At 42.9% G+C, this 27,850-nt stretch overlaps 1 protein-coding gene across 1 annotated transcript in view; it reads left to right on the plus strand.

Annotated features, from left to right (window-relative positions):
• Positions 1–3,002: 3,002 nt before the first annotated feature.
• NUDT19 (nudix hydrolase 19) overlaps positions 3,003–27,850 on the plus strand; it is a 35,847-nt gene continuing 10,999 nt past the window's right edge. Inside the window, 3 exon segments of the mRNA XM_030204406.1 lie at positions 3,003–3,090; positions 11,988–12,882; positions 24,908–25,115. Of these exon segments, the coding sequence (XP_030060266.1) occupies positions 12,139–12,882; positions 24,908–25,115 (952 nt within the window). The 5' untranslated portion in view covers positions 3,003–3,090; positions 11,988–12,138.

Below are 27,850 nucleotides of genomic sequence, written 5' to 3' on the forward strand. Positions count from 1 at the left end.
TTTAAACAAGAAGCTAAGAAATGATTAACTCTGCTCTTACAAAAAGGACATCCAATCAAGCTATGCATCACCATTTGGAAAACATAAATGCCATTCAGCTCCAGCTCTTCTACTGCTGCTTTCTCCTAGCTATCATTATTCCCAGCACACATCTATATTTATTTATTTATTTGTTGCCTTTGTATCCCACATTTCCCCACCTTTTTGCAGGCTCAATGTGGCTTACAGTATGCTGTAGTGGCGATTGCCATTTCCGGAATTAGACATACAAAGTGGTATTGCATTGTTCATAAATGGTAGAGTAAATTATGGAGTAGATTAGATAATCAGTTCATTTCTGATGTGAGAAATAAGGTGGTAGTGCGTTAACATTCGTTAGTGACAGAGTGACTGAAGCAGTCAGGTATAGAGAGTTCGTTTTGTCTAGTTCTGGAAGATTTTCATCTATATATATTACTAGCCGTTAAGCCCGTAAAAACGGGCGAGATTTCCAGCAACCCTCCTCGCTGCTGCTCCCTCCCCCTCCGTGCCAGGCCCCCTGCACTGACCTGACAGCGCCTCTCACCTCCATGTGAAAGCGCTGCAGGCAGCAGCAGATCGCTCTGCTGCTGCCTACAGCGCTTCCACACGGAGGTGAGAGGCGCTGTCAGGTCAGTGCAGGGGGACCGATACGGAGGGGGGCAGGAGCGGCGGTGGGGATGGGGAGGAGGGTGGAGGTTGGTGCGTGCAAGTTTCTTTCCAGGCGGCAGCGTCCGACAGTGACTCCGTTTCCCTCTCTGTTCCGCCCTCTGACATCATCACGTATTGACGCGAGGGCGGGACAGAGAGGGATGTCTCTACTGCGCATTTGCAGTTGAGTCGGTCATATTACTTGATACCTCTCTTATAAATAATAGTAATAAACAATATTAAGTGCATTTGCATAATAGACCACTGTATTCACAAAACAAAAGGCGCAAGTTGCCACAAACCATCTTTTTCTTTTGATCTAGGCACAGGAAAGAAAAGATTGTAACTGCTCCCAGGTTTCAACCTAATTCATGTTTAATGTGGGATATAAATGTAACTAAAAAAAAAAAAAACTCTAAATGTTGACCACCTTATTCTCACAACAGACACAATGACCCTTTACCATGAGAAAAAGAATATCTGCACGAATACGACACGTGGTAGGAAGTCCCTATAAGTTTTGTTGAAAAAAGTGGGAAGATGACCACGGATGCCAAAAACTGGAAAGGTTTGTACTTTAGAATCATTTGATTCTAAAGTACAAATCTTTCCAGTTTTTGGCATCCTTGGTCATTTTCCCATTTTTTTCTACAAAACTCCGTGTTTACTGTTTTCGCGTGGGGCGTTTCCAGTTCTCCGCCTTCGGCGGATTCTTTCATAACCACTCCTCCAACTTGACACACTGATTACGATTTATAACAAATTACTACTCTACCTATGGAAAAGAAAATAAGATGACACCTTTTTTATTGGACATAACTTAATACATTTCTTGATTAGCTTTCAAAGGTTGCCCTTCTTCCTCAGATCGGAAATAAGCAAATGTGCTAGCTGACCGTGTATATAAGTGAAAACATTCAAGCATTACTATGACAGTCTGACAGGGTGGGAGGAGGGGGGTGGGTAGGAAGTATGCATGGGGACATCAAAGCATATCATTGATATTCTAACAGGGTGGGTGTGTATAGGTGAGGGGAGGGTGATCAACAGGGACATACAGCTTTATGGTTTATAATGGGCTAGGAACCCCAGATCCTTGTTAAGTCCTTTCTGTTGGGTGTTAAAATATTCAATCATTCTGACTTCAAAGGTCTTACGTTCTTGTATGGTTTTAAAGTTACCTTTGAGGATTCTCACTGTGAAATCACTGGTACAGTGTCCTGGTCCTGTAAAATGTTGACCAACAGGCGTGGGAACCCTGCTGGCACCAGTATTGTTCATATGATGTCTATGTAAATTGAATCTTGTCTTAAGCATCTGGCCTGTTTCTCCAATATAGCATCCTTCGTTACATTTTTTACACTGAATGATATATACCACAGATATCATTCAGTGTAAAAAATGTAACGAAGGATGCTATATTGGAGAAACAGGCCAGATGCTTAAGACAAGATTCAATTTACATAGACATCATATGAACAATACTGGTGCCAGCAGGGTTCCCACGCCTGTTGGTCAACATTTTACAGGACCAGGACACTGTACCAGTGATTTCACAGTGAGAATCCTCAAAGGTAACTTTAAAACCATACAAGAACGTAAGACCTTTGAAGTCAGAATGATTGAATATTTTAACACCCAACAGAAAGGACTTAACAAGGATCTGGGGTTCCTAGCCCATTATAAACCATAAAGCTGTATGTCCCTGTTGATCACCCTCCCCTCACCTATCCACACCCACCCTGTTAGAATATCAATGATATGCTTTGATGTCCCCATGCATACTTCCTACCCACCCTGTCAGACTGTCATAGTAATGCTTGAATGTTTTCACTTATATACACGGTCAGCTAGCACATTTGCTTATTTCCGATCTGAGGAAGAAGGGCAACCTTCGAAAGCTAATCAAGAAATGTATTAAGTTATGTCCAATAAAAAAGGTATCATCTTATTTTCTTTTCCATGTTTTATTTTGTTTGATTTCTATTGATAACCTTAAGAGTGGACTAACACGGCTACCACACTCCTCTACTCTACCTATGAAAAGTTATTCCGTTATTATGCTTCCTCTGTGAACATCCGATTCCGTATGCTTCATAAGCCGGCATGTTTGAAAATATAAGTGAGATTAAATAAAAATGCTACCAACAATCATGAACGACAACGAGGGTGCAGCAGCTCATACGTTAACTTTGCTTGCTTGCTTGCGTTCTTTGTTTTGAGTGTACTAGATGACGACAGGCAGCGCGCGGGGAATGTGAAACAAGGAATGACCAAATTGGCTTCGCTCTTCTGACCCAATTTCCTGTTCCCGGCCAAGGCGGAATGTTGAGTGGGGGAGAAGTAGGTTGTGTCTCTACTAGTTTTGTATCATAGAGAACAGAGCACCGGAAGGGAAGTTGTGTTAGTGGGCGACCTGAGGTGAGTTTGATCGGGGTGTTGTTTGAGGGACAGGTGCTGTATCGCGGACATGGAGAAGAACGGAATATAGAGGGAGAGATGGTAGATCAGGCGGAGCGGTGACCGGTCTCCGAATGTGTGTGAGGAGGAGACCTGGCCCCCAATCCCTGAAAGCGTGTGAGAGTATGAGTATGGTCGAATGCATGTGTCACGCCTAATGCGGGTAATTTGGTGTCCTCGCGAGCTAGGGAGCTTAGTAATGGTTTTCCACTTCATTCTGGCTGTTTTCTTTCTAGGAAGTCCAGAGTGTCTGGCAGTTGTTGCTATTGTCCTCCTGGGAGGTCACCGGAAGCACCGTGCGTGCAGTCCTTATATACTTGTGGGCACAGCACACACAATATAATTGAGAGAGTCTGTCTGTAGTAAGTAGGACAGATGCAGGTAACATCTTATAGACTAACCAAATTGAAACATGGGCGTCTGAGGACAAGCTGTATGAAGTGTAGTTCAGGAGGTGGTTAAATATGTATGACAATGGTTTTGTAACATCAGATTGAGAGCTACCCGTTTTGGAGGTTTTTATAATGAGGGATATTGTAGTTAAGTATGTGTTTGGAAAGAAAAAATAAAAGAGAGGCTGGGCAGGATTAAGGCTTAGGCAAATAAGGCACCTGACTAGGTCCCAAATGTTTAGGAGGGTCCCTCTTGGGTTCATTAATTGAATGGTGTCCAAGGCAGGCTTGTTTCCTCTGGTATGTCAGCTGCTGACATTGCTCTCTGTGGAGGTATCTATTCCCCCCCCCCCCCCCCCTTCCCTGAGCAGTGCCTTCACTCTGCTGTAGCCAACTAACAGTTATTCTTGTCTGATGGCTCCTCCTCTGCAGTCACAAAAATGTGGGTTCTTGTTTATGGGAATTTTAACACCCAGTTAAGTAGTGGGTCCTAAGGTGCTTGTTTGCCTAGGCAGCATTAACCCCTTGCTGGGCCCTAAGCATAACGGTTCTGTAACAGGGCTGTCTGCCCACCTCCACATGAAAGTTTCCAGGTTTACTAATTGATATTCTGCACACAAGAAGCTTTTCATGGTGATTTACAATTTGTCTATATATAATCATAGAAAAAAAATGAAAGGAAGAACAATTTGTAGATGACAAGAAACATAATACTACAGTTTGAATTGGACAGCTATGCTCATTGAGACACACCTAAATAGGAAGCAAGTGCAGTGTGAGACAGGGAGTGTGATTTCCCCCCCCCCCCCCCCCCCAGGTTTGATCACAGCAATGTAACTGAAGCTGCCCCCCCCCCCCCCCAGAAAAAGGCCTTGGGCATTTTATTTTAAAAAGTAGTCTTTATCTTTTTTATTTGTGATCATTTTGGTATATTCAGATGGTAGGTCCTGAGACTTCAGCTCCCCATGTTTTCATCATTTCTATCTTTCCTAAAACCCATTCACTTATGTGTGCTATTGGAGGCCAAGGTAGCTGTGAAAGTGCTTGGATCATGTCCAGCAGTTACTGACATGTAAGTACTTCATCCATTTTGTGCTGACTTTGCCAGAGAATTCTAGAGGTGAACTTTTAAGAGGTGGCATTGAAATACCTTGAAATGAAAGCACATAAAAGGCCTGCATGAGCCGGACGGTTAGTTGTGATCCAATTTGGTTACTAGATGTAACTGAATAATTGTGCATCCTTTCTGTAAAGTGAATTTATTTAAGAATAAACCCAAATTTTATTCTACAGCACGTGTAGCCTGTGCAAAAATGAATGGCAATATTTGGGGAATGGGAAAGTGGAGTTTGAAATTTCATAAGTACATAAGTATTGCCATACTGGGACAGATTGAAGGTCCGGGACAGATTGAAGGTCCATCAAGGCCAACATCCTGTTTCCAACAGTGGCCAATCCAGGTCACAAGTACCTGGCAAGATCCCAAAAAAGTACAATACGTTTTATGCTGCTTATTCTAGAAATAAGCAGTGGATTTTCCCCAAGTCCATTTTAATAATGGTCTATGGACTTTTCATTTAGGAAGCCATCCAAACCTTTTTTAAACCCTGCTAAGCTAACTACCTTTACCACATTCTCTGTCAACAAATTCCGGAGTTTAATTACATGTTGAGTGAAAAAAAAAATTTCTCCAATTTGTTTTAAATTTACTACTTTGTAGCTTCATGGTGTTCCCCCTAGTCCTAGTATTTTTGGAAGAATAAACTACTACTATTTAACATTTCTAGAGCGCTACAAAGTGTACACAGTGCTGTACAAACACAGAAGAAAGACAGTCCCTGCTCAAAGAGCTTACAATCTAATAGACAAAAAGTAAAGCATTTAAATTTAAAATATTTAAGCAGTCAAGCACAAGAGAACAGTCACAGAAGGACTGAAGATGTTGAAGGGTGGTCAGTGTGATTAGGTGTAACTCTGGTTGGAGTAGTGGGAGAAGGTGATAGAAGAATAGAAATGGGTGAGGTAAAAGTAATGAGTGGGTTGATAGGGAGGTTATATAAGACATGTCACTCTAGGGGTAGGTGGGTAGAGGGGTAGGGTGGGCGGGACTAAGTCTAAAGCAGGAGAAGGTATTCTCTGCAGCCTATCTGTGAGATGGAAAATGCTCTCAGAAGCTGCTGCTATAAGTTGTTAGTTTTCTCTCCCTGAAAGAGATCCAAGCCACACCCACGAAGTCTGTCTGTGGGGAGGGGGAGGGGAGGAAATGGCAGTGCTTGATGAAAAAGAATAAACAAGCGATTTACATCTACCCATTCCACTTCACTCATTATTTTATAGACCTCTATCATATCTCCCCTCAGCTGTCTTTTCTCCAAGCTGAAGAGCCCTAGCCTCTTCAGCCTTTCCTCATAGGGAAGTCATCCCATCCCCTTGATCATTTTTGTCGCCCTTCTCTGTATCTTTTCTAATTCCACTATATCTTTTTTTTGAGATGCGATGATCAAAATTGGACACAATATTTGAGGTGCAGTTGCACCATGGAGCGATACAAAGGCATTATAACATCCTTATTTTTGTTTTCCATTCCTTTTCTATTAATACCTAGCATTCTATTTGCTTTCTTAGCTGCCACAGCACACTGAGCAAAGGGTTTCAACGTATCATCAACAGTGATGCCTAGATCCCTTTCCTGGTCGGTGACTCTGTAAAGCTCCCCTCTTTCCTTTAAAGGGGGGAGCTAAACAACTTTAGAAGAGACTGCAAGCCCTTCTGGCAAAGTAAAAACACTCCAGAGTTCAGTTTTTCTGTTTTATAATAATGCTAAAATTTATTAGAGTAAATGGTTACAATGAAAAAATTTTTATCCCAGTGTTACAGAAAATTGAGTTCTTATTTAAATCAGTCTACATTTCATTATAAGAAAAATAAAATCTCTCTGTTTCCTTTGGAAGCTGTCAGAATCTGACTGGTACAAGATATGCTTAGATATTTATTTATTTATTTATTGCATTTGTATCCCACATTTTCCCACCTATTTGCAGGCTCAATGTGGCTTACATAACTTTGTTATTACATTAACATTCCAGGATATCAGATACATTTAGTAATGTGCAGAGATTGAGTAAGGGAAGAAAGAAGGAAGTGGTTAGGCGGGTAAGTATAGAAGGTGGACTTTCATGGCTGATGGGTTGGTAAAGTGGATTAGTAGAGCTATTGGTTCTCTTTGTAGGCCTTGTTGAAGTAAGTCTTCAGAGATTTGCGAAAGTTATTTATATCGTCAATTGATTTCAAGTCTATAGGTAATGCATTTCATAGCTGTGTGCTCGTGTAAGAGAAGGTGGTGGCATGAATCAGCTTGTATTTTAGTCCTTTACAGCTGGGGTAGTGCAAATTGAGAAATTTGCGGGATGTTCTTGTGGCGTTTCTGGGAGGTAGGTCCATGAGGTTTAGCATATAGATAGGGGCGTCTGCGTGAATGATTTTGTGTACAATCGTGCAAATCTTGAACGCAATGCGCTCCTTAAGTGGGAGCCAGTGAAGTTTCTCTCTTAGGGGTTTTGCGCTTTCATATTTGGTTTTTACAAATATGAGTCTGGCGGCAGTATTCTGGGCTGTTTGGAGTTTCTTGATAGTCTGTTCTTTGCAGCCAGCATACAGTGCGTTGCAATAATCCAGATGGCTTATTACCATAGACTGTACCAACTGTACCAAGGTAGGGAAGATGTGTCTCGGTAAGAAAGGTTTTACTCTTTTGAGTTTCCACATGGTGTGGAAGTTAAAAGCCCAAGCCCAGCTAGAAGGGGCAGTCCTAGATCAGGAGGATGAAGGCCCTTATAAAATTGCATGGTTGTGTAGAAATATGCTTGCCAACAAGACTATGCTTTTTCCTAATCTGCATATAGGTCTTTTGGTGGCACAGTTTGGACAGGACTATCAAAATCAATATAAACAATGCAAAAAAGTAGAAGACATCAGCAAAGTTCGCCCTTTCCTCTCTGAACACACCACCCGAACTCTTGTCCACGCTCTCATTACCTCTCGCCTTGACTATTGCAACTTACTCCTCACCGGCCTCCCACTTAGCCATCTATCCCCCCTTCAATCTGTTCAGAACTCTGCTGCACGTCTTATATTCCGCCAGAACCGATATACTCATATCACCCCTCTTCTCAGGTCACTTCACTGGCTTCCAATCCGATACCGCATTCAATTCAAGCTTCTCCTTCTTACCTACAAATGCACTCAGTCTGCTGCCCCTCACTACCTTTCTACCCTCATCTCCCCTTACGTTCCCGCCTGTAACCTCCGTTCACAGGACAAATCCCTCCTCTCTGTACCCTTCTCCACCACCGCCAACTCTAGGCTCCGCTCATTCTGCCTCGCCTCACCCTATGCTTGGAACAACCTTCCTGAGCCCTTACGCCAAGCCCCCTCCCTGCCCATCTTCAAGTCTTTGCTTAAAACCCACCTCTTCAATGCTGCGTTCGGCACCTAACTCTTACCTTTCAGTAAATCCAGACTGCCCCAATTTGACCGCCCCTATCGGACTGACCATTCACTTGTCTCTTAGATTGTAAGCTCTTTGAGCAGGGACCATCCATCTTTGTTAAATTGTACAGCACTGCGTAACCCTAGTAGCGCTTTAGAAATGTTAAGTAGTAGTAGTAATCATTTTAAAAAATACTAAGGAGCTCTTTTACTAAGCTGTATTAGGCGCCAACTACCAGATGTTTAGAAAATCATTGAAGGCCTTTCTTTTCGGAAGTCTTTCCATGATATTCTGTTGATATTGTTTATACTGACGACCTGTTATGACATCTTAGCTGAATTGAGGTCCTCACTTAATTACTTGACTTGTAGAGAATCACTGAAGGTTTTTGTTCAGAAGGCAATAATTATTAATTTCAACGTAATATACCAAAAGATCTGATCCACTGTGCTCACATAGTAAACACAAAAATTATACAGTGGTCGCTATAGGTAGCACAACAATATACTGGTTGAACCAGTATATTATTGTGCTACCTTTAGTGATCACTGCATAATTTTTGTGTAATAAAAAAAAGAAAAAACATGTAAACAATGGAGAGAGATCTATATATATAAAACTCACCCTCAACGTTCTATTGGCTTCTGACGTCACTGAAGCCAAGGTTCGTATGTTCGAAGCTCTGAAGCCTCGAAAATCACAGTGTCTGGGCCCCGCCCTCGCGTCAAACGTTATGACGTTGAGGGCGGAGGGGGAGCAATTCACCGCCCTCGCGTCAAACGTTATGACGTTGAGGGTGGAGGCGGAGCAATTCACCAACATCGATGACGGGTGGGGAGGGCCACAGGAAAGCCTTGCTAGCGCCCGTTTCATTGGCTCCAGAAACGGGCCTTTTTTTACTAGTGTATATATATATATTTTTTTTTTAATTAAATATTGTTTATTGGCATAACTTCATACAATACAAGATATTATGACCAATATATATATATTTATTTTAATGGAGGGGATCTATTAGGAGGGCAGAAAGTGGGTGTTCCTGCGCTAACCAGTTAGTGCACGCTAATGTGATGCGCTAACTGGTTAGCACATCATTACTGCATGAGCCCTTATTGTTTACAAAATGGGTGGCAGTAGGTGCTCAACACGGTAACTTTTTTTTTTTTTTTAAAGCACACTTATTAGTGCATGAAAAACCACCAGAAACAAAATGGGAATACTTAAAATTATAAGTAGGTTGAGAAAGGTGCAGAACCTACATAGTGCTGAATTCCCATCTATAACATAATTTGTAATGTGTTTGTACGTATAGGGACGTGCTCATATGTTTCCTAAGGACAGTCACAGACTCGCTGGTCTTCAAAGTTGTCCAGGCATATAATCATAGCATGACTATTTTTAAAGAAAAGCCTCCAAGTGCCAAAAGTAACATTTTTTGTACATTCAATTCTGTGAACTTAAAGAGTAAAAACGGGTCTCGACATGGTCCTTGTTTCGCTGGAGCTGTTTCAAGACACTTGCTGACTGGTCTTCTTCTATCTCTAAGTAGAAAGCGTCCCTGGAAATCAAAAAAATATCTTCAAACATACAATACTATCAAAAAGAACAGACTTAATTCTATCTTAAACTAACCTAACTGTAAAGCTAGAAAGGCTTAATGGAGTACACATGCCTCACCTGTAAAGTTTTCAGCTGAAAAACTGGAAGAGCGGCTGCTCCATATAAACCTGGAGACGTCACTGCCCCAGAAGCGAACAGGAAAAATTTGTACTGCAGAATTTACTGAAAACAGAGATAAAAGACAGATGACTACTATAAATATGCCCAGCAATCCACTTCGCTATTGAGACTGTCCAGTTCAGCAATATTCCAAGAGTAAATCCAAAACTGTTCTCATCTCCATAACTGCTTAGCAGGACTTTGAAACAGCATATACTTAAATACAATACTGACAGTACCACACAGAGGGTAGTATATGCAGTCATTATTATTTATTGCATTTGTATCCCACATTCTCCCACCTATTTGCAGGCTCAATGTGGCTTACATAGATTTGTTAACATTATCATATCAGGAAAACAGGTATAGTTGGTAATGTGTAATGATCAAGGAAGAGAAGAGGGAAGAGAGTGACTGGGATAGTTATAGAAGGTGGGCTATCATAATTGATTGGACTGGTGAGGTGACTTAGTGAGGTTATGTGTTCTCATTGTAGGCCTTGTTGAAGAAGAATGTTTTTAGAGATTTTTGAAAGATGGTTATTTCGTTGATTGCTTTCAAGTCTGTAGGTAATGCATTCCATAACTGCGTGCTCATTTAAGAGAAGGTAGTGTTGTGCCTCTGCTTGTACTTAAGTCCTTTGCAGCTGGGGTAGTGCAGGTTGAGAAATTTGCGGGATCTTGTGGCGTTTCTGAGGGGTAGGTCCATGAGGTTTAGCATGTAGATTGGGGTGTCTGCATCAATGATTTTGTGTACAATCATGCAGATCTTGAACGCAATGCGTTCCTTAAGTGGGAGCCAGTGAATTACTGGTTTTGCACTTTCATATTTAGTTTTTCCAAATATGAGTCTGGCGGCTGTATTCTGGGCAGTTTGGAGTTTTTTTATTATTTGTTCTTTGCACCCGGCGTACAGTGCGTTGCAGTAGTCCAGGTGACTTATTACCATTGACTGTACCAGGGTGCGGAAGATGTATCTTGGGAAGAAAGGTTTTACTCTTTTAAGTTTCCACATGGTGTAGAACATCTTTTTCATCGTGTTTTTCACGTGGTTGTCAAGAGTGAGGTTTTGATCAATGGTGACTCCAAGAATTTTCAAGTTTTGTGAGACCGGAAGGGAGCAGTATGGTGTGATTATGGTGTTGTAGTCTTTTGTGTTATGTTGTGACGTGAGTACGAGACATTGTGTTTTTTTTCTGCGTTAAGTTTTAGTTGGAATGCATCTGCCCAGGTGTTCATTATTTGGAGGCTTTGGTTGATCTCGTTGGTGATTTCATTTAGATCCTGTTTGAATGGGATGTAAATTGTGACGTCATCTGCATAAATGTAGGGGTTGAGGTTTTGATTGGCTAGTAGCTTGGCTAGAGGTATCATCATTAGGTTGAATAATGTTGGTGAGAGAGGGGATCCTTGGGGGACTCCGCACTCAGGTATCCATGGTGGTGATCTGTCCACATTTGTTGTTACTTGGTATGATCTTGTGGTCAGGAATCCTTTGAGTCATGTGTCCCTGTTCCAAAATGTACATTGGCCGTACAATGAGAGTAGTTAAATTGCATATCATTGAACATCTTAGCAAGGTCCGTACTGATTAGTTCAAGCACCCCTAGTGCAACACTGGAGGGATTCACATCACACAGAGGAGGATTTGAAGTTTGTAATTTTGGATATATACAAGGGCAGGGCGGTAATATTGCTAAGCCCCTATGCGGACTTGATCTGAAAATACATTCTGAAGATGAGTAATCCATTAATATAACTTTGAAGGAATAATTTAATAAGATCTTATACATAATAAGATTTTGTAAATAACAAAACACAGGAAGGAGGTGGTCAAAGAGCCAGTGAGGGTTTAAGTGTATAAATCTGTTTGTAAGGACAGCTTACACAGTGCATCACGACTCAGGTTCGTTGGCCAACCCTCTGTTGTTGATTCTCTGTTATTTTTTTTTTAAGTCTGTGAAGTATATTATATGTCCTCTTTTGTTGTGAATATTAATCCAGAGTTCAAAGTAAATCTGCCTTATTGTTTTAGTATTATGAGATGTGCATAGAGTATGCACACACAAGTACACCATCCTCTCAGATATAAATTTGTGTGCTCCTGGAGGTCATTGTAGGAGCTTAATTTTATGAAGATGTACACAGGTGCCTATGTTGCCTTTTTAAAATGGGTGTTTTTAAGGAATTTTTTAATATGTGCTTGGCTATAAAATTACCCTCCCCGAAGCATAATTTGTTGTGTATGCCTTTTTACAGAACTCTGCTGAATATATGGTAATTGAGAATCCTACAGAGTGAGAAAAACCTGCAAGAGGAAACAGCACGCAAAAAGTATCAGAAGACTAAAACTGGCCAGTATAAAGGCTGAAAGGAGAACTAGCTTCTCACTGGTAGGAAACAATCCACGATGAATGTGACATTAAAGCACTGGAGAGAGGCCTCTTCACTAATTATAACGGCAGGACTCAGAGGTACAAATACAGTGTTGAAACACAACCATGTGTCTAGTTTGGAGAAGCCAAGTAGACCGACCTGGCTGCCAAAAAGTGCTTTTGATTATGAAGTCCTTTTAGTTCAACGCAGCCCTTCAAGTGGTTTTATGCCTGATGCTTACGTCTTTCCAGGTGGCCTTATAGATGAATCAGATTTTTGCAGTGAATGGATGGATGTTTTTAAATTGCATAAACTTAAGCCAAACTTTGGTCTTGGTTCTGTTAAACAGAATCCCAGCACCAGACCTCCAATGTTTTTAACAGACAGAATCAAGTTTGGTTCACCAATTCCTGGAGAGGTAGCATTCCGCATTTGTGCTATTAGAGAAACTTTTGAAGAATCTGGGATCTTGTTAGTTATTCCAAACAGTTGCGACATAAATTCCAGTGAACATTTGACAAAGGTATTGGATCATGATGAAAAGGAACTTGCCAGATGGAGGCAGAAGGTCCAACGCAGCCCTGCACATTTTATTAATTTGTGTACCGAGCTAGGATGTATGCCTAATATCTGGGCATTATATGAATGGGGAAACTGGCTGACACCTGTTACATCTAAAAATCTAAAAGAAAGACGATATGACACTGCCTTCTTCATTTGCTGCTTAGAAGACAAACCATATACCGCAGATGATCAGAAAGAAGTTGTTTCTTGTAAGGTAATTTAGATCAATGTAAAAAAATGGACAGATTCTCATTCTTAATTTAATACTGCACAGAATATGACTTCAGCATATTCCCCTGTACTGTTTAGTATGACAGCTTTTATGAGTTCTTTAAAGGAATTAAGCTCCATTACTGTAGGAGCTGTAGGGAGTCCATAATTGGAAGAACTGTTACCACTTTGAGTCTTCTATGTTCAGCTGTGCTGAGACAAACACCTTGTACAATCTGAAACACTCTGGAGATGGGGAGAAAATAGTCATCTAGAGACTTGGAGGGAAGGGAATACAATAACTTGATAGTAGTTTATTAAAACTTACTATACTGTCCAAGCTGACTCACAGATCTGGGCCATTTGCAATCTAGATAAAAGCATTATAAAGTTAGGAAAATGACTACAACATTTGACAGAAAAGGGCTTCCAATCACATTAGCTCATTCAAATCTTAGAACAACAGTTGAAAATAAGGTGGGAAAAGAAAAGGGGTAAGAAGAATGGAGGTTGGAATGGGGTAGAGGAAAGGAGACAAACAGCGAGACTGGATGCAAGCTCCCCACCCCTCAGCCAGATTAAATGCTGGTCTAAAAAGCCAGGTTTTCAAAGCTATTTTGAAATTCTTAAAGAACAGTTCAGAATGGATGGTGAGAGAGAATTCTAATAACAAAGGTGCTGTGAAAAAGAAAGCATGATAGATAAAAAGCTTTAGGATTAGGGAGAAACCAACCTTGATCATTAATTGAGTGAGCGGAGCGCAGGAGTCTGGTACGGGATTATGGGATGATTAGCATTATGAGGAAGGAATGGAGACCTTGTCTGTGAGCCTTGAAGGTGAGGGTGAGTAACTTAAATATGAGACACTTTTCAATAGGGAGCCAGTGAAGTTTTTGGAACAAAAGTAAAATATACTTTTGAGCATGACATACGAGTTTGATGGCTGTATTTTGTATTGATTGAAATGTTTTCATGTTTGATTGAGAACAGCCTAGGTAAATTTTATTGCAGGAATTGATAAGTAGAGACAAAACTAGTGAATGGAAGGTGTCTTGGTCAAAGTATCGGCGATCAGATCACAATTGACGAAAAATAAGGAAACTGGTTTTGTATAATGTAGACACCTGCGGAGAAAAGGGTAAGCCGAGAATCCATAATGTATCGCTCCATGGTGCGACCGCACCTGGAGTATTGTGTTCAGTACTGGTCTCCGTATCTCAAAAAAGATATAGTAGAATTGGAAAAGGTACAGCGAAGGGCGACGAAAATGATAGTGGGGATGGGACGACTTTCCTATGAAGAGAGGCTGAGAAGGCTAGGGCTTTTCAGCTTGGAGAAGAGACGGCTGAGGGGAGATATGATAGAAGTGTATAAAATAATGAGTGGAATGGATCGGGTGGATGTGAAGCGACTGTTCACGCTATCCAAAAATACTAGGACTAGAGGGCATGAGTTGAAGCTACAGTGTGGTAAATTTAAAACGAATCGGAGAAAATTTTTCTTCACCCAACGTGTAATTAGACTCTGGAATTCGTTGCCGGAGAACGTGGTACGGGCGGTTAGCTTGACGGAGTTTAAAAAGGGGTTAGATAGATTCCTAAAGGACAAGTCCATAGACCGCTATTAAATGGACTTGGAAAAATTCCGCATTTTTAGGTATAACTTGTCTGGAATGTTTTTACGTTTGGGGAGCGTGCCAGGTGCCCTTGACCTGGATTGGCCACTGTCGGTGACAGGATGCTGGGCTAGATGGACCTTTGGTCTTTCCCAGTATGGCACTACTTATGTACTTATGTACTAATACGAAGGGTGGATCTGGATACCAAAGAGGTTGAGATTGGTGGAGGGAACAGAAAGACCATGATCCAGCATAGTACTTAGTATGTTCATTGTATGCCCCTTAGTCTGTTTTTATTTTACTTTGGATTTAGCTCACGCTTTATTTCATTAGTAGCTCAAAGGTATTTCCTTGTCCCCAGAGGGCTTAATTTTTATACCTGAGACAATGGAGGGCTAAATGACAAGCCCAAGATCACAAGGAGCAGCAACAGGATTTGAACCAAGCTTCACTGGATGTCAGCCTGGTGCTCTAACCAACCACTAGGTTATCCTCTACACTTTTTGAAAGAGCAAACAGTTGATTGTTTTATCCATTCCACTCCACTCAGAATTTACTACTACTACTTAACATTTCTAGAGTGCTACAAGGGTTACGCAGCGCTGTACAAATTAACGAATAAGGACGGTCCCTGCTCAGAAGAGCTTACAATCTAAAAGTTTAATAGTTCTCTATCATGGCACCCCTCAGCAATCTCTTCTCCAGAATGAATAGCCTTAACCTCTTTAGCCTTTTCTCATTGGTCACCTTTTTTCTGTAGCTTTTCTACATTTTTTTTTTTTTTAATGGGGGTGACCAGAACTGTTGCCTTTTATTGCTTGTTATGTTTGTCTCCATTATAACAACGCTCAAGGTAAAGTCATACCATGGAGTGATAGGGGCATTATGGTATTCTTTTTTTTTAATTTGTAGAAGTCTTTATTAAGCATTGAATAGTCAAAACATTACATACTCAGCTCGATACAGTACAATATTCCTCACATATGGTGAGTCAGACAATGAATACTTAGCAGAAGAACGCTCCAACCCAATAACAATGCTATAACAATTACTTATTATACTTCAAAATTTTTTCAGTTTTGTTTTATATAAATACTACTACTACTACTTAACCCTTACCCTTATCCTAAGTCCCCCCTCCCTCCCTCTCTCCTCCCCCCCACCCTCCCCCTTCATCTTCTCTTCAATACACCTTTTATCCAGAGCATACTTTTAAAAAGGGTTCCCAAACCCTTTTCCATTTGGGCAGGGTTCTCCTCTTCACAGCAGGAGTGGCCTAGTGGTTAGGGTGGTGGACTCTGGAACTGGGGAACTGAGTTCGATTCCCACTTCAGGCACAGGCAGCTCCTTGTGACTCTGGGCAAGTCACTTAACCCTCCATTGCCCCAGGTACAAATAAGTACCTGTATATAATATGTAAGCCGCATTGAGCTTGCCATGAGTGGGAAAGCGTGGGGTACAAATGTAACTAAAATAAAATAAATCTCACATATGTAGCGCACCTTGGTTAGCCCTCTCATCATTGGGGGCACCAGCGGTGATTTCCAATTTTGTGCTAAATTTACTCGGGCCACATGCAGAGAGCCACTGATCAGATGTAAAGCCCTCTGGTCTCTTCCCAAGCAAGACAATGAAAGGATGCCACTGTACAGACCTGCCCACCCACACCTGAAGACGCGATTGCACCCCTCTCCAATAGGCCTGCACTTTGGGGCATGACCACCAGATGTGTCCCATAGTCCCCACTTCCCCACAGTTCCGCCAGCAGCGCTTTGATACCTGAGCAAACATGTGATGTAATCTGACCGGTGTCAGATACCATCTATAAAAAACTTTTATAGCGTTCTCTTGCATAGCCACCGCTAAGGAGGACCTCAAAATCGCCTTCTCTAAAGTCAACCAGCCTGTCTCTGGTAGAGTAAACTGTAACTCCTGTTTCCACCTCTTCCTATGTAATAGGGACGGTTTTGAACATGTCACTTGATAGGCATATAGGAAGGATATCATTCCTCGCATACCCCTCGAATGTACACACACCTCCTCCATCAGATGTGTATCCCGCCTCAGACATCCTATGTAAGCTTGTCCTTTCAAAAAATGCTGCAGCTGCAGGTAAGCATAATGATCATCAGGCTGGAGCCCAAAATCAGCCACCAATGTCTCAAAGGGTACAATAATCTCTCCCACATGCATCTGTCCCAATATGTCTAGTCCAGAGTCTGCCCATCTACAAAAAATGTTATTTCCTATACCAGGTTCAAACAAGGGATTATCCACTATCGGTGCCAGGCCCGACACTGGTGGCTGCCGGGCTGGGAACATAAGGTCCCAGTAGTAGAAAGTAGCCTGTACTGTGGGCGGGAACCTGTCCACCCTTCCCCTGTGCTTACCCGCAAGCCACATTAAGTGCCCTAATTTCCGAGAGCCCACCAGGGCTTGTTCAATGTTTACCCACAGTTTATGATTCTCCTTCCTAAACCAGTCTACCGCCGTCCTGGACTTCGCTGCACGATAATACCAGAACAGGTTGGGCACCCCCAGCCCTCCCTCACGCTTACTCTTTTATATAGAAGGGCACGGGGCAACCGCGATCTTCTCTGGTTCCATACAAAATGGATCAGAGTGTCTGCAGGCCAGACAGAAAAGATCTAGACAACCGCAGGGGAAGGACCTGCAACAGATACAAAAAGTGGGGCAAAATGTTCATTTTAATCGCAACAATCCTCCCGAACCAGGATAAGCCCATAGACATCCATCTCTCTAGATCCCTCTGCACCTCCCGCTTAAGGGCCGGATAGTTAACAGCAAACAGCTCAGACAAATTGCCAGGCAGCTTCACTCCTAGGTAGCTTAATTACTGCCTTCCCACTTAAAAGCAAAGGATATCTTCAATGTTTCCATCAATCTCGGTGGTACTCCCACCGCTAATCCAGTAGATTTACTGGCATTTAGTTTAAAACCAGATACCCGAGTATACTCCTCTATCACCTTAATTAAGTTAGAAAGAGATACTAATGGATTTGTTAAGGACAGGAGAACGTCATCTGCAAATAGTGCGATTTTTATGTTCTTGCGCTCCCACCCTCACTCCAGCAATATCGTCATTTTCTCGAATAGCCTCTGCCAAGGGTTCCATTGCCAGAGCAAACAGTAAAGGGGACAACGGGCAGCTCTGCCGTGTTCCCTGACCCAACGTAAACGCCTCCGAGTTCGAAATGGCATGGGGGGGGGGGGGGCTGCCGGAGCTGCTGTTGTTTCAGCGGCAATGACTGCCATATTGCCCAAGCTGATCTTCTGCTACTGTTTCTCAGCGGCAGGATTCTACACAGCCCCTTTTGGGGGGGGGGGGAGGGGTTGCCTTCCCATTCACCTTGGGTCCACCTTTAGAGGGGGGCCCAGCACCCCAAGAGGGATTGGGGGATTGCGGATGTCCTGGTCAGCTCCATATCGTTGAGGGAGAAACTGGAGGTCCTCTTGACCCTTAGTCCCTCTTAGATTTGGATTTAGACGACGTTTCTCCACAAGGAGAAAGTGCAGTCCCATGTGATCTGGCCCTTCTGGTGTGAGGAGCTCTCTTGTCTCATTGAGATTAGAAATTCCTGAAATGTTCAAATCTCCTGCTGTGGATCCTTCTGAGGGGGATCTTCTCTTGGAGGGCCTTGCAGGGGCCCTGAAGCATTGTTCCCGTCATAGGGCTCTTACCCGCATGATGCTGGCAGAGTGGTAGGCCCCAGATGGGGCTCTGAAGGGGACTTGGGCCCTTGATTTGCATGTATTCCTTCACCTCTGAGGAGGTGGAGAGATACTGGGTGTACCAAGATTGACACAGTGTGTTATGGCAGTCCCTAAGGCAATTGCTGCCCCTGTTCAGGGCAGTTTGGCCTTCAAGGAGCTTCACAATAAGCGGGTGAAGCAGCAATTAATGCCTAGCCTTTTCAGCAAGGGCATCCAGTGTTCAAGCAGAAATCTGCAGCTGTTGTGTGGCATGTGGTTTTGGTGTGTTCATTTTTTGGGTTTTTTTCCATTCTCGTTCTTGCCTTCTACATTGAGCTTTGAGTTCTTTCAGTTCTTCATTGTACCATGGTATTGTTTTTCTTTATTATTTATTGCATTTGAACCCCGCGCTTTCCCACATGTAGCAGGCTCAAAGCGGCTTACATTGTAACAAAAATATCAAACTTTTGTAAGGAGAAATATTATTTTTGTGTTACTTTGGTTGATATGGGGGCTATTTCATCCAGTACGATAGTGCATCTGTTGTCCCACTCGTTTAGGAAATCTGTGGAGTCCATATGTGGGGACCATTGATTTTTATACATTGTGGACCAGAATTTAGTTGCATCAGTTTTCCCTTGTGATTTGTATGGGGTTCATGTTTTTATTGGATGTATTCCTCGCTCTTTCCAATAGAGGATTAAGTCTAATCTGAAATGATCAGACCAGGGAGTTTGTTCATCTTGGATTGTGTATTGTGAATTCTTGTGTTGGTAAAAATCTTTGTTATAAAGTCTAGTGTGTGGCCCCTAGCATGTGTTGAGGGAGCACTGATGGTCTCTGGAATTCCCAAAGTGTTAGGAAGTCAGTGCAGTCTTTAGTGTTAATCTTACTCGGGTCTTCTAGGCGTAAGTTGATGTCACCTATTATCAGTGTGTTAGGATTAGCTAAGCAGGTGTTTCAGACGAAGTCCATGAAGTTGGATTGGGCTGCTTTCCAGTTTCGTGGTGGCCTGTATAATAGTATGCAACATAAGCATAGGAGCCAACTTTTCAAAATTATTGGGGGTGCTAAGCCCAGTGAAAATAACCCTTCCTTGGACACAAACAAGGAATTTTCTCAATATTGGGTGAGCTCAAGCACTCACAAAGTCGGCTCCTATGAACATAAGTGGTTGTGTAAGGTATTATGGAGTGGAGGGGTGGCCTAGTGGTTAGAGTGGTGGACTTTGGTCCTGGGGAAGTGGGTTCAATTCCCACTGCAGGCACAGGCAGCTCCTTGTGACAAATAAGTACCTGTATATAATATGTAAGCCGCATTGAACCTGCTATGAGTGGGAAAGCGCGGGGTACAAATGTAATAAAATAAATTGTCTCTTATTCTGATCAAGGTGATTTCCAGCTGTGGTGATGGGTTCCATTGTGAAAAGGGATTTGTAAAGTAATGCATTGCCCCTCCTTTTTTCCTGTTTCTGGTCCAGTATAGGATTTTGTAACCTGGAGGTCAAAGATATAGGATTATAGGGTCTTCTTTGTAGTGGATCCAAGTTTCGTTAAGAATACCAATTCAAGGTCTTCATCTGATATCCAGAGTTGATCAATTCGGTCTTGTTGACTGCTGATCTGGCATTGATGTATCCCACCGATATTGGAAAATAGGAGTCTTCTGTTGTGGTCTTGTTGATTTTCACTAGTTGACGCTTGACTGGATTTCTGTCTTAGTTGGTTCTCTTTCTGTTCGTTGTGTTTGGGTTGTTGGATGTGTCTCTTCGGCTGTGTATGTAGTTGAGTTAATCCACCTGTTTGAAGGTGTTCTGTTTTGTTGAGGGGTGGTGTGTTGAAATGTAAAGTATTGGTATTTTGTTGTTGTCTCGTGGTGTGAGGGCTCCTGTGTTGGGTAACAGGATTAGGATAAAAAGGGCTACTAGGAGTCTTGTGGTATGTATTTTTCTTGTATTGGGTCTCAGGGGTTGATAATTGCTTTCCTGCTTGTTTTGGATCCTAAAGTCAGTTTGGTGTTGTTTTCAGGCCGTAAGTCCTGGATTTCTCTGCAGGAGTTTTTGCTCTGTTCCACAGACCTCTTCACTGTGGCTGTGCTGTTGCTCTGACCTGGTCCTTACTGTGGTTGGCAAGGTCGCGGATGCCTGCCCAGCTCATGCATCGGCATCAGGTTTGTTTGGATTTTTTTGGGGAGGTGGGGTTGTGTGGAGTGAGAGAGCGGACTGCAAGTTTTGTTTTCCTAAATCAGATGTGCTCAAAGAACATCTTTACTAGTTTGGTTATGTTGGTTAATTCTCCGAGGACAAGCAGGCTGCTTGTTCTCACATGTGGGTCGTCGTCCGCGGTGGCCCAGGAACCGGCAAACAAATTTTGCAAGCAAAATAAAAATCAGTCTTTCGGGAATGTTCCAGTCGCGCAAGCAGCGTGAACGATTGCCCGCCGCGTGAGCGTGTTTCTTTAGTTCTTTTTTCCTCCACGGTTAGGTGCGGCAGTGTTTTCACTGCGCTCCGTCAGGCCCAGGAAGAAGACTTCTTTTTGCGACTGATTTTTTTTCTTTTATTTTCTTAAAGATTAAAAAAAAAGAGTAGTTTTCCCATAGTTTTTAAAAAAAATCTTTTCGTCCACTTTTAAAGTTTCCTTTCTTTTTCGACGCGGCCGGGTTTTTCCCTTTTTTGTGCTTTTTTTTTTTTCTTTTTTGGCACAGTTGCGTCGTTTGATTTCGCCGAAGCTGTTTTTTTCTTCCATGTCATCGAAAACACCCAGCGGCTTCAAACGTTGTACTCGGTGCAACCGGGCCTTGGGCCCGACCATAGCCCAGCCGCTTGTAGTCTGTGTCTTCGTATGAAGAAACGGACCCAAGCGTCTCGAGCGGCCCAACGAGAGAAGCTTTTTGGGACTCGGTCCGGTGGGCAACGTCGAGGAGAGAAGTAATGGCTGCTGAGAGACCAACTCGCACTGGCTCACAGCAGAGTTTTCCTCCCAGGTGGAAAAGGCATAATTTGTTGCATTCCATGCGGCATGCGTGGACTATTTTGTTACAGGCTCTGAAGCAGGACCCTCGATGCACGGACTGGTGGGGAATTTGGATTTCGGACCAAGTCAGACTAAAGGTATATTTCATAAATGGGCAGAACAGGGGATATTTTGTGTGGCTGCCCTGATGCAGGAGGATGGCACACTGAAAACGGGTTTGGAAGTGCTGAAAGAACTCCAGCCGCATTCTTTAAACTCCTTTGCGTATTTGCAGGCCGGACATTATTGTCACACCCTTGGGTTGCGATGTTCGAAGTGGGTATTTTCCTTGTTGGATAATTTTTTTGTGTGCGATGGTTCAATTCAATATTATGGTAAGCAATCTACATAAGTGTCCTCCGGTTAATTCCCGGAAAAGATTTTACTATGTTAGTGAGTCGCTGGAGTGAAGATCTTGGCTGCTCTATTCAGGTGGGGGATGTTTTGCCATCATTGCAGCAGATTCCCAGACTGGTCCACAGTTCTAATCATAGGGAGTGCCAATTCCGGATTATAACTCGATCATATTTCTCACCTCGACGGGCGTATTATGTGGGTTGTTGAGAGACAAAGAATTGTGCCAAATGTGGAGATCCTAGGGCCACTCTGGCTCATGCCTTGTGGAGTTGCTCGCCTATACGGCGATACTGGATTGCTCTGATTAGGTATTGGGAGCGTTTATTACATAGATCAATAGCTGTATCATCGACGCAACTCAATTTAGGGCAGAGAGGGTGGGAAGCCACTTTTACTGGTAGAGAGTAGACATTCATATATAAGGCCACTATGGTGGGGAAGAAGTGTATCCTCCAATGTTGGACACAGGATGTTGCTCCTAACTTTTGGGCTTGGAAGAGTGCATTTCTTGCTTTGCTATTTATGGAGGCAAGAGATGCGCGACTAACCCTGAAGCATAAGAAAATGTTTTGGTCCATCTGGGAACCATATATCTTGGAACTATCCCCTAGAGTACGCAGTCTTCTTATGAATCAGTCACATATGTAGGGTTCTAAAAGGTCAGTGCGGGGGTTCTATCTGTACCGGGGGGGGGGGGGGTGTGCGGAGGGTTGTTAGATGATGAATGAGAATGGATGGGGGTTGGTTTGTGGGATGGTGGGAGGACCTCAATTGCTTGAACAAGAGCTTTTGTAATAAAGGGGGCTATAAGAATCTAGGCCCATTTTGGAGGTAGCTTTACACCTCACGACCCTGCTACTCTCTAGGTAATATTACTCTCATTCTGGATCCAGAAGTTGGGGAGGGGCGTGGATGGGGGGAATTCATTAGAGGTAAGAGGGTAGGGCATGGGGGAGGGGAGGGGGGAGGGACAGGGGTGTTGGGGGGAGAGTTTGCATATTTTAGTTCTGTTTAACAGGATATCTGATATGATATATGCAATTGAAGATAGTGTTTGCTTAGGATAGATTGTATTAGACGTTTATGGATGATTGCATATTTCTGGTGCCAGTTCACTACTACTACTACTTATCATGTTATGTCTTTGTCTTAAATAAAAATGATTTTCCATAAATTCCAGAGGGAACCCCATGGCTCCCCCTCCCTTGCCTGCCCCCCCCCCCCTGCAGCTATAGTCCATCCGCCGGGGGGGGGGGGCACAGGATCAAGGGGCAGAGGATGGTCTAAAGCACGGGAAGCACCAGAAATGGTGTCTGTTCCTGCCACAAACCTGAACCTCTGCAATGGTTGGGCCCACATCAGCGATTGGGCAGCTGCCGACTGGGGAAGCACCAGCCCAGTCTGCTGAAGTGTGGCAGCCTCCTCCCACACAGCAGACAATGCATACTAGGAGTCTTCAACCCTTGGTGCCCACACGCCTTACAGCAATGGAGCCAGGAAGCCGTAGCACCATTTGTTACCACGTTCCTCAACACCCCCAAAGAACCGACTGCCACTCAAAACCGCGTATCCCTGGAGGACTTCACCACACCACTATGGAGCCGCTGCCCCCCTGTGGAAGATGCTCCCCACTGCAGTAGAGGTCAGAGTTCTCCCATGAGCTGAATATTTTTTTTATTTTATTTTTATTTTTTAAGACTCCTGGTCCTAACCTGTGCTAAGACAGCAAGTCCTTCCCAAAAATAAATGGGGGAAGTGGGGCGGAAGGGACTCAGTCACCCGAGTGTACACCCCAGTCACTGTGGCCCCCATGGGCCAACCACTCCACCACCACACCGATTTCCCAACAGTCCAAATATAAGTAACCACTCAAACTACTTAGCTCTCTGTTTTTGTTTTTATTTTTTACTCCTAAGAACCAGGCCCCCCAAACTAGCTGCAGACTTCACAAGCTGCTCGATCGCCATGTTGTAGACTGAGAACATGCTGGCTGGCAAGGAAGAGGCACAGTACTAATGTACAGGTCTGAAAAGTGTGTTCTCTTTCGCCATCTGTTGGTAGGCGAGAATAACCCATGTGTCAGCAACTGGACTGGTCTGGAGGGCTGCCAAGGAATGGCTTGCTTTTTTTTTTTTTATTTTTTTTTTACTTTTTAGACTTGTTGAAATCTAATGGGCTAATTGAGGAAATGTTTAAATAAACCTCTTAGGTATGTACCTCTTTTTTAATGATTGACTTCTATTATGTTCCTGTCTGCACCATACACATTATATTGATGGTATGCTGCTCTCTTATGTATAGCAGATATGTTGTGTTACTGTCTTGCACTCATTGACTTTTATACTATAGTCCATTGCTTATGTAATGCACATCACACTGTTGATTTACTATGTCTTGTGCTTCACTATTTTCTATCCTTGATGCATATGCCTATCCTAAATCCATTTTTATGATAAGCTTAATCCATATACAGAAGTATCTGTGCACTTATGGTTTTATTGTTTTACTTTATTTATAATGTGTTATTATAAATGTATGGATTTTAATTTTTTGATTTACATATTTTGTAGCATTACCCCTGATGTAGCCTTCAGATAAAACATGGCCATTTCCGGTTACTTTTTAATAAATTATTCAACAGGACCAGGGGAAGTTCCTGTGTTTCCAGACAATTGATGGACCAAGCCATCCCCTGCTTGGTTGGTTGAGGTTGCCTGAGCTGCACGGCTCCCCAGCTGAGGTGACTCGCACCCACTGTGGGAGATCCAGCTGCACCCCTCTCAGGATGTGAACTGAGCTGTTCCATCAGGACAGACTGATTCTCAACTTGGGTGAGAGAGGCAGACGATGGTGAAAGTCCTGAGAGACAGGAGCCCACCAAGACAACAGGACCCATTGCAGGGACTGCATGTGGGATATTTTATGGTTTTTGCTTGATCATCATTGCAGCTGCAGTGGTTGATGGGCATGGATGTGTTACAAAAAGAGACCTTTTAATATTTTGGTAGATGTATAATGGATCTTTCCAGGGAGCACCACCAGCTAATACTGGAGATCACTGGTAAAATTCAGCTATTTTTTCTCTACCTCTGTCTGCTGGTAGGAAAGAATAACGGCCACTTGTGCAGAACAGTGTAACTGACTAAACAAAATGATCAGGTACGATATAATTTATGTCAATGCAAAAGGCTCAGCTAAGATAAGATCTTTTGATAGACTCAGTCCTTTGAAATTACAAGATCCGAGTGCTAAAAGAAAGTATATTTGGAAAAACTGTGCCTAATATATATACTTTGTATCTGCTTTCATTTTTTTTTCTCATCCTATAGTGGTTAGGTCCTCCAGAAGCGGTTGAGCTATTCAGTGCCAAGAAGATACAGTTTGGGCCACCTCAGTTCTATGAGCTGAGCCGAATGTGTCATTTTTCTTCCCTGAGTGAGCTGCACAGGTTTAGCCTTGAACGTGCTTTAGAAGGATGTGAATTCTGGATGCCTGTTCTCTTGATCACATCAGATGGTGGCATAATGCTTTTACCAGGTATGTTCTCGATGAAAACCTCATTCTTTACAGTGGCATGAAACAAATTAAAACACTTTTGCTGTTTCAGTGAATACTGAAGATTTTTCTTTTCAGGTGCCAGCTGGTAAATTGAGTCCCATTGCAACAGGTTGTTTAGCTGGATAGCCAAGTCCCTTTTATTTTCTTTCTTTTTTCCCAGTTAAAGTATTTTTTTCAAGCAGAGTGATATCAAAGGCAGGATCCCAACAGACTGAACAGAGGGCTGTGTTGCCCTATGGGAGCATAACTCATTGAGTTGGGTGCCTAAAAATAATGCATACAAATCACTTGTACATGTATATATCTACAATTACACACATTGTTATTCTGTACATAGAGTAAATGGCTAAAAAAAAGCTAAACAGGTAAAACTAACAATTTTATTGGTGTTCAAAAAGGACAACAACATTACAAACTGTCAAGGTTAGAATAAAAATAACAAAACCACAGAACTTTGACATTATAAATAACAATGTATAAAAGAGCACCATTTTTATTTATCAATTTTTTTTATTGTTTACTCAAACATAACAAATACAATTGTTTCATCACAAAGAGTATTTGACCATTCAAAATATAGCACAGAAACAGGAAATTGTTAAAACAGGCCGCCAACCATTATTTCTCGTTTAACTCCCTTCACCCATGTCCCACCCCTGGGCTGTATAACTTCAAATCAACAATAATCATAGGAACAAACCCCACCTCCCTTAACACACCCTAACCCGCCTAACCTTCCCTGTCCCACCTATCCCCAAATACTAAAACACAAATCCCCCCCTCCAGGTCCCAAAAAGTGTGGCTCCTTATGACCCCTCAAGACACCGGAACGGGGAAAGTCATAGCTTCATACTCCCTTACCCTCTAGCCCCCCCCCCCAGGTACCTATGATTAATTAAGGATCCCATATGTAGTCGGAACTCATATAGCAAGCCACTCATCCATTAATCACTAAACGTCTCCCTCTTGGAGACAGAGAAGACAGATAGGGTCCCCAGAGCTTCAAAAAGTGAATTTTACGTTTTGTCTCCCTCGCCTCCCGTGTTACCAATTGATGCAGCTGACTTCGCCAGTGCCAATACTCAGGGGGTGCGTCCGAAACCCAAGTCTGTAGAATACATTTACGTTCCAGCAAGTAGGCTTTCTGAAACATTATCCCTGAGCCCTTAACTGCTCCCCCTCCCAACCCGGGGCGGTCCAACTGCAAAAAAGAACACCATTTTTAATAAACACAATAAACAGTTCCACCCTCTTCTCCCCACATTGCAATAGCAGTTGTGGATCTGGAGGTTATTTGGAAAAAGATTATTTAAAATGAGCACAGACTGAACATTTTTTTTTTTTTTTGGCCAGACACCTGCTTAAATTCCAGAAAGTCTTTCAGCCCCACCCATTAACAGCAATTATTTAAGAAGCACCTCCTGCCAATACCAATATTTGCAATACCTAAAGTGGAAATGCTTCACTTACAGATTGGGCTACTGCTACTGTAGCAGAACATTCCAAGTGAGTTCCTGAATCGGGAAGTAGGCTGACCTAGAGTTCTGTGGCTTCACTTTTTTTCTCCTCCTGTGCCATTTCTTTTATTACATTCCAATTTTAAGGCAGCCCCCCCCCCCCCCCCCAGTTTTCAGACAATGGCATTCAGTGTCTATTTAAACATTGATTTTCGCTGGTTAAATTATCCCATGATTTCAGTGTCAGGCCATGTCCAGGCACTGGCACTGAATATTGGGGATAATTTTGGGCAGCCTGGCCATCTGGAGCTTATGCGAGTCCAGCCCAAAGAGTTATGCAGTTTCGGCTGAATATTCGGCAAGGACCCATATAACTTCTTTTTTTTTTTTTTTTTTTTTTTTTTTTACCAGAAAAAAAAAAGACACTGAGCCCCACCTCCCCCCCCCCCCCCAGCACATATTAAGACCCTCCTGGCACCCCCCCCCAACCATAAAGGGGCTTACTTACGTCCCTGGTGGTCCAGCGGGTTGGTTGGGGGCAGGAGCGCAGCCCCCTCGCTCCTGTCCTTTGTGGCGCCTCTGTAAAATGACTGCTGCAACCTAATGGTTGGGGGGGGGGGTCTTGATATGGGCTGGAGGAGGGAAAGAGGGGACATTGTTGGGGGGGAGGGGACTCGGGGCTTAATAAAAAAAAATTTTTTTAAGAACAACAAAATTATGCAGGTTCCGTCCGGCCTGATATTCAGAGCCAGCACCTGCATAGCTAAGTGGCCTAATCTAGGACAGTTCTTGAGCTGTCCTACGTGAGGCCGCTTAGCTAGGCAGGTGCCAGCACTGAATATTTCAGGCACCCACATAACTTGGGGCTCTTCCCCAGTGCCGCCCCTGACCGGCCCACTTTTTGTTTGGGCGGTCTCAGGATATTCAGTGGCACTGTCTGGTTAAGTGCTACTGAATATCCTGGTTAGGCATTGGGAAGCTGTTTAACCAGGCAGAAGAAGCTCCTGCCCACTTAAATTTCTTTGAATATCAGCCTAGTGAAAATAGTTTCAAATCCTTTTGTAGCAATCAGTAATCCTAGTTTTATACAATACGCTGAGTTTCAAATTCAAGAATGGAAGAACATGAAAATCCTTTATATACTCATGAGTCAGGATTTCAGCTCTAGCCAAATCGAAAATACTCTTAATATTCAATAATTTACCAGTTCTCTCATTCTCATTTACAGGGCTGGTATGTCTGCTGACCAGTTGCTGT

The sequence above is a fragment of the Microcaecilia unicolor genome, chromosome 5 (genome assembly GCF_901765095.1).
Source record: "Microcaecilia unicolor chromosome 5, aMicUni1.1, whole genome shotgun sequence".
NCBI classification, from domain to species: domain Eukaryota; kingdom Metazoa; phylum Chordata; class Amphibia; order Gymnophiona; family Siphonopidae; genus Microcaecilia; species Microcaecilia unicolor.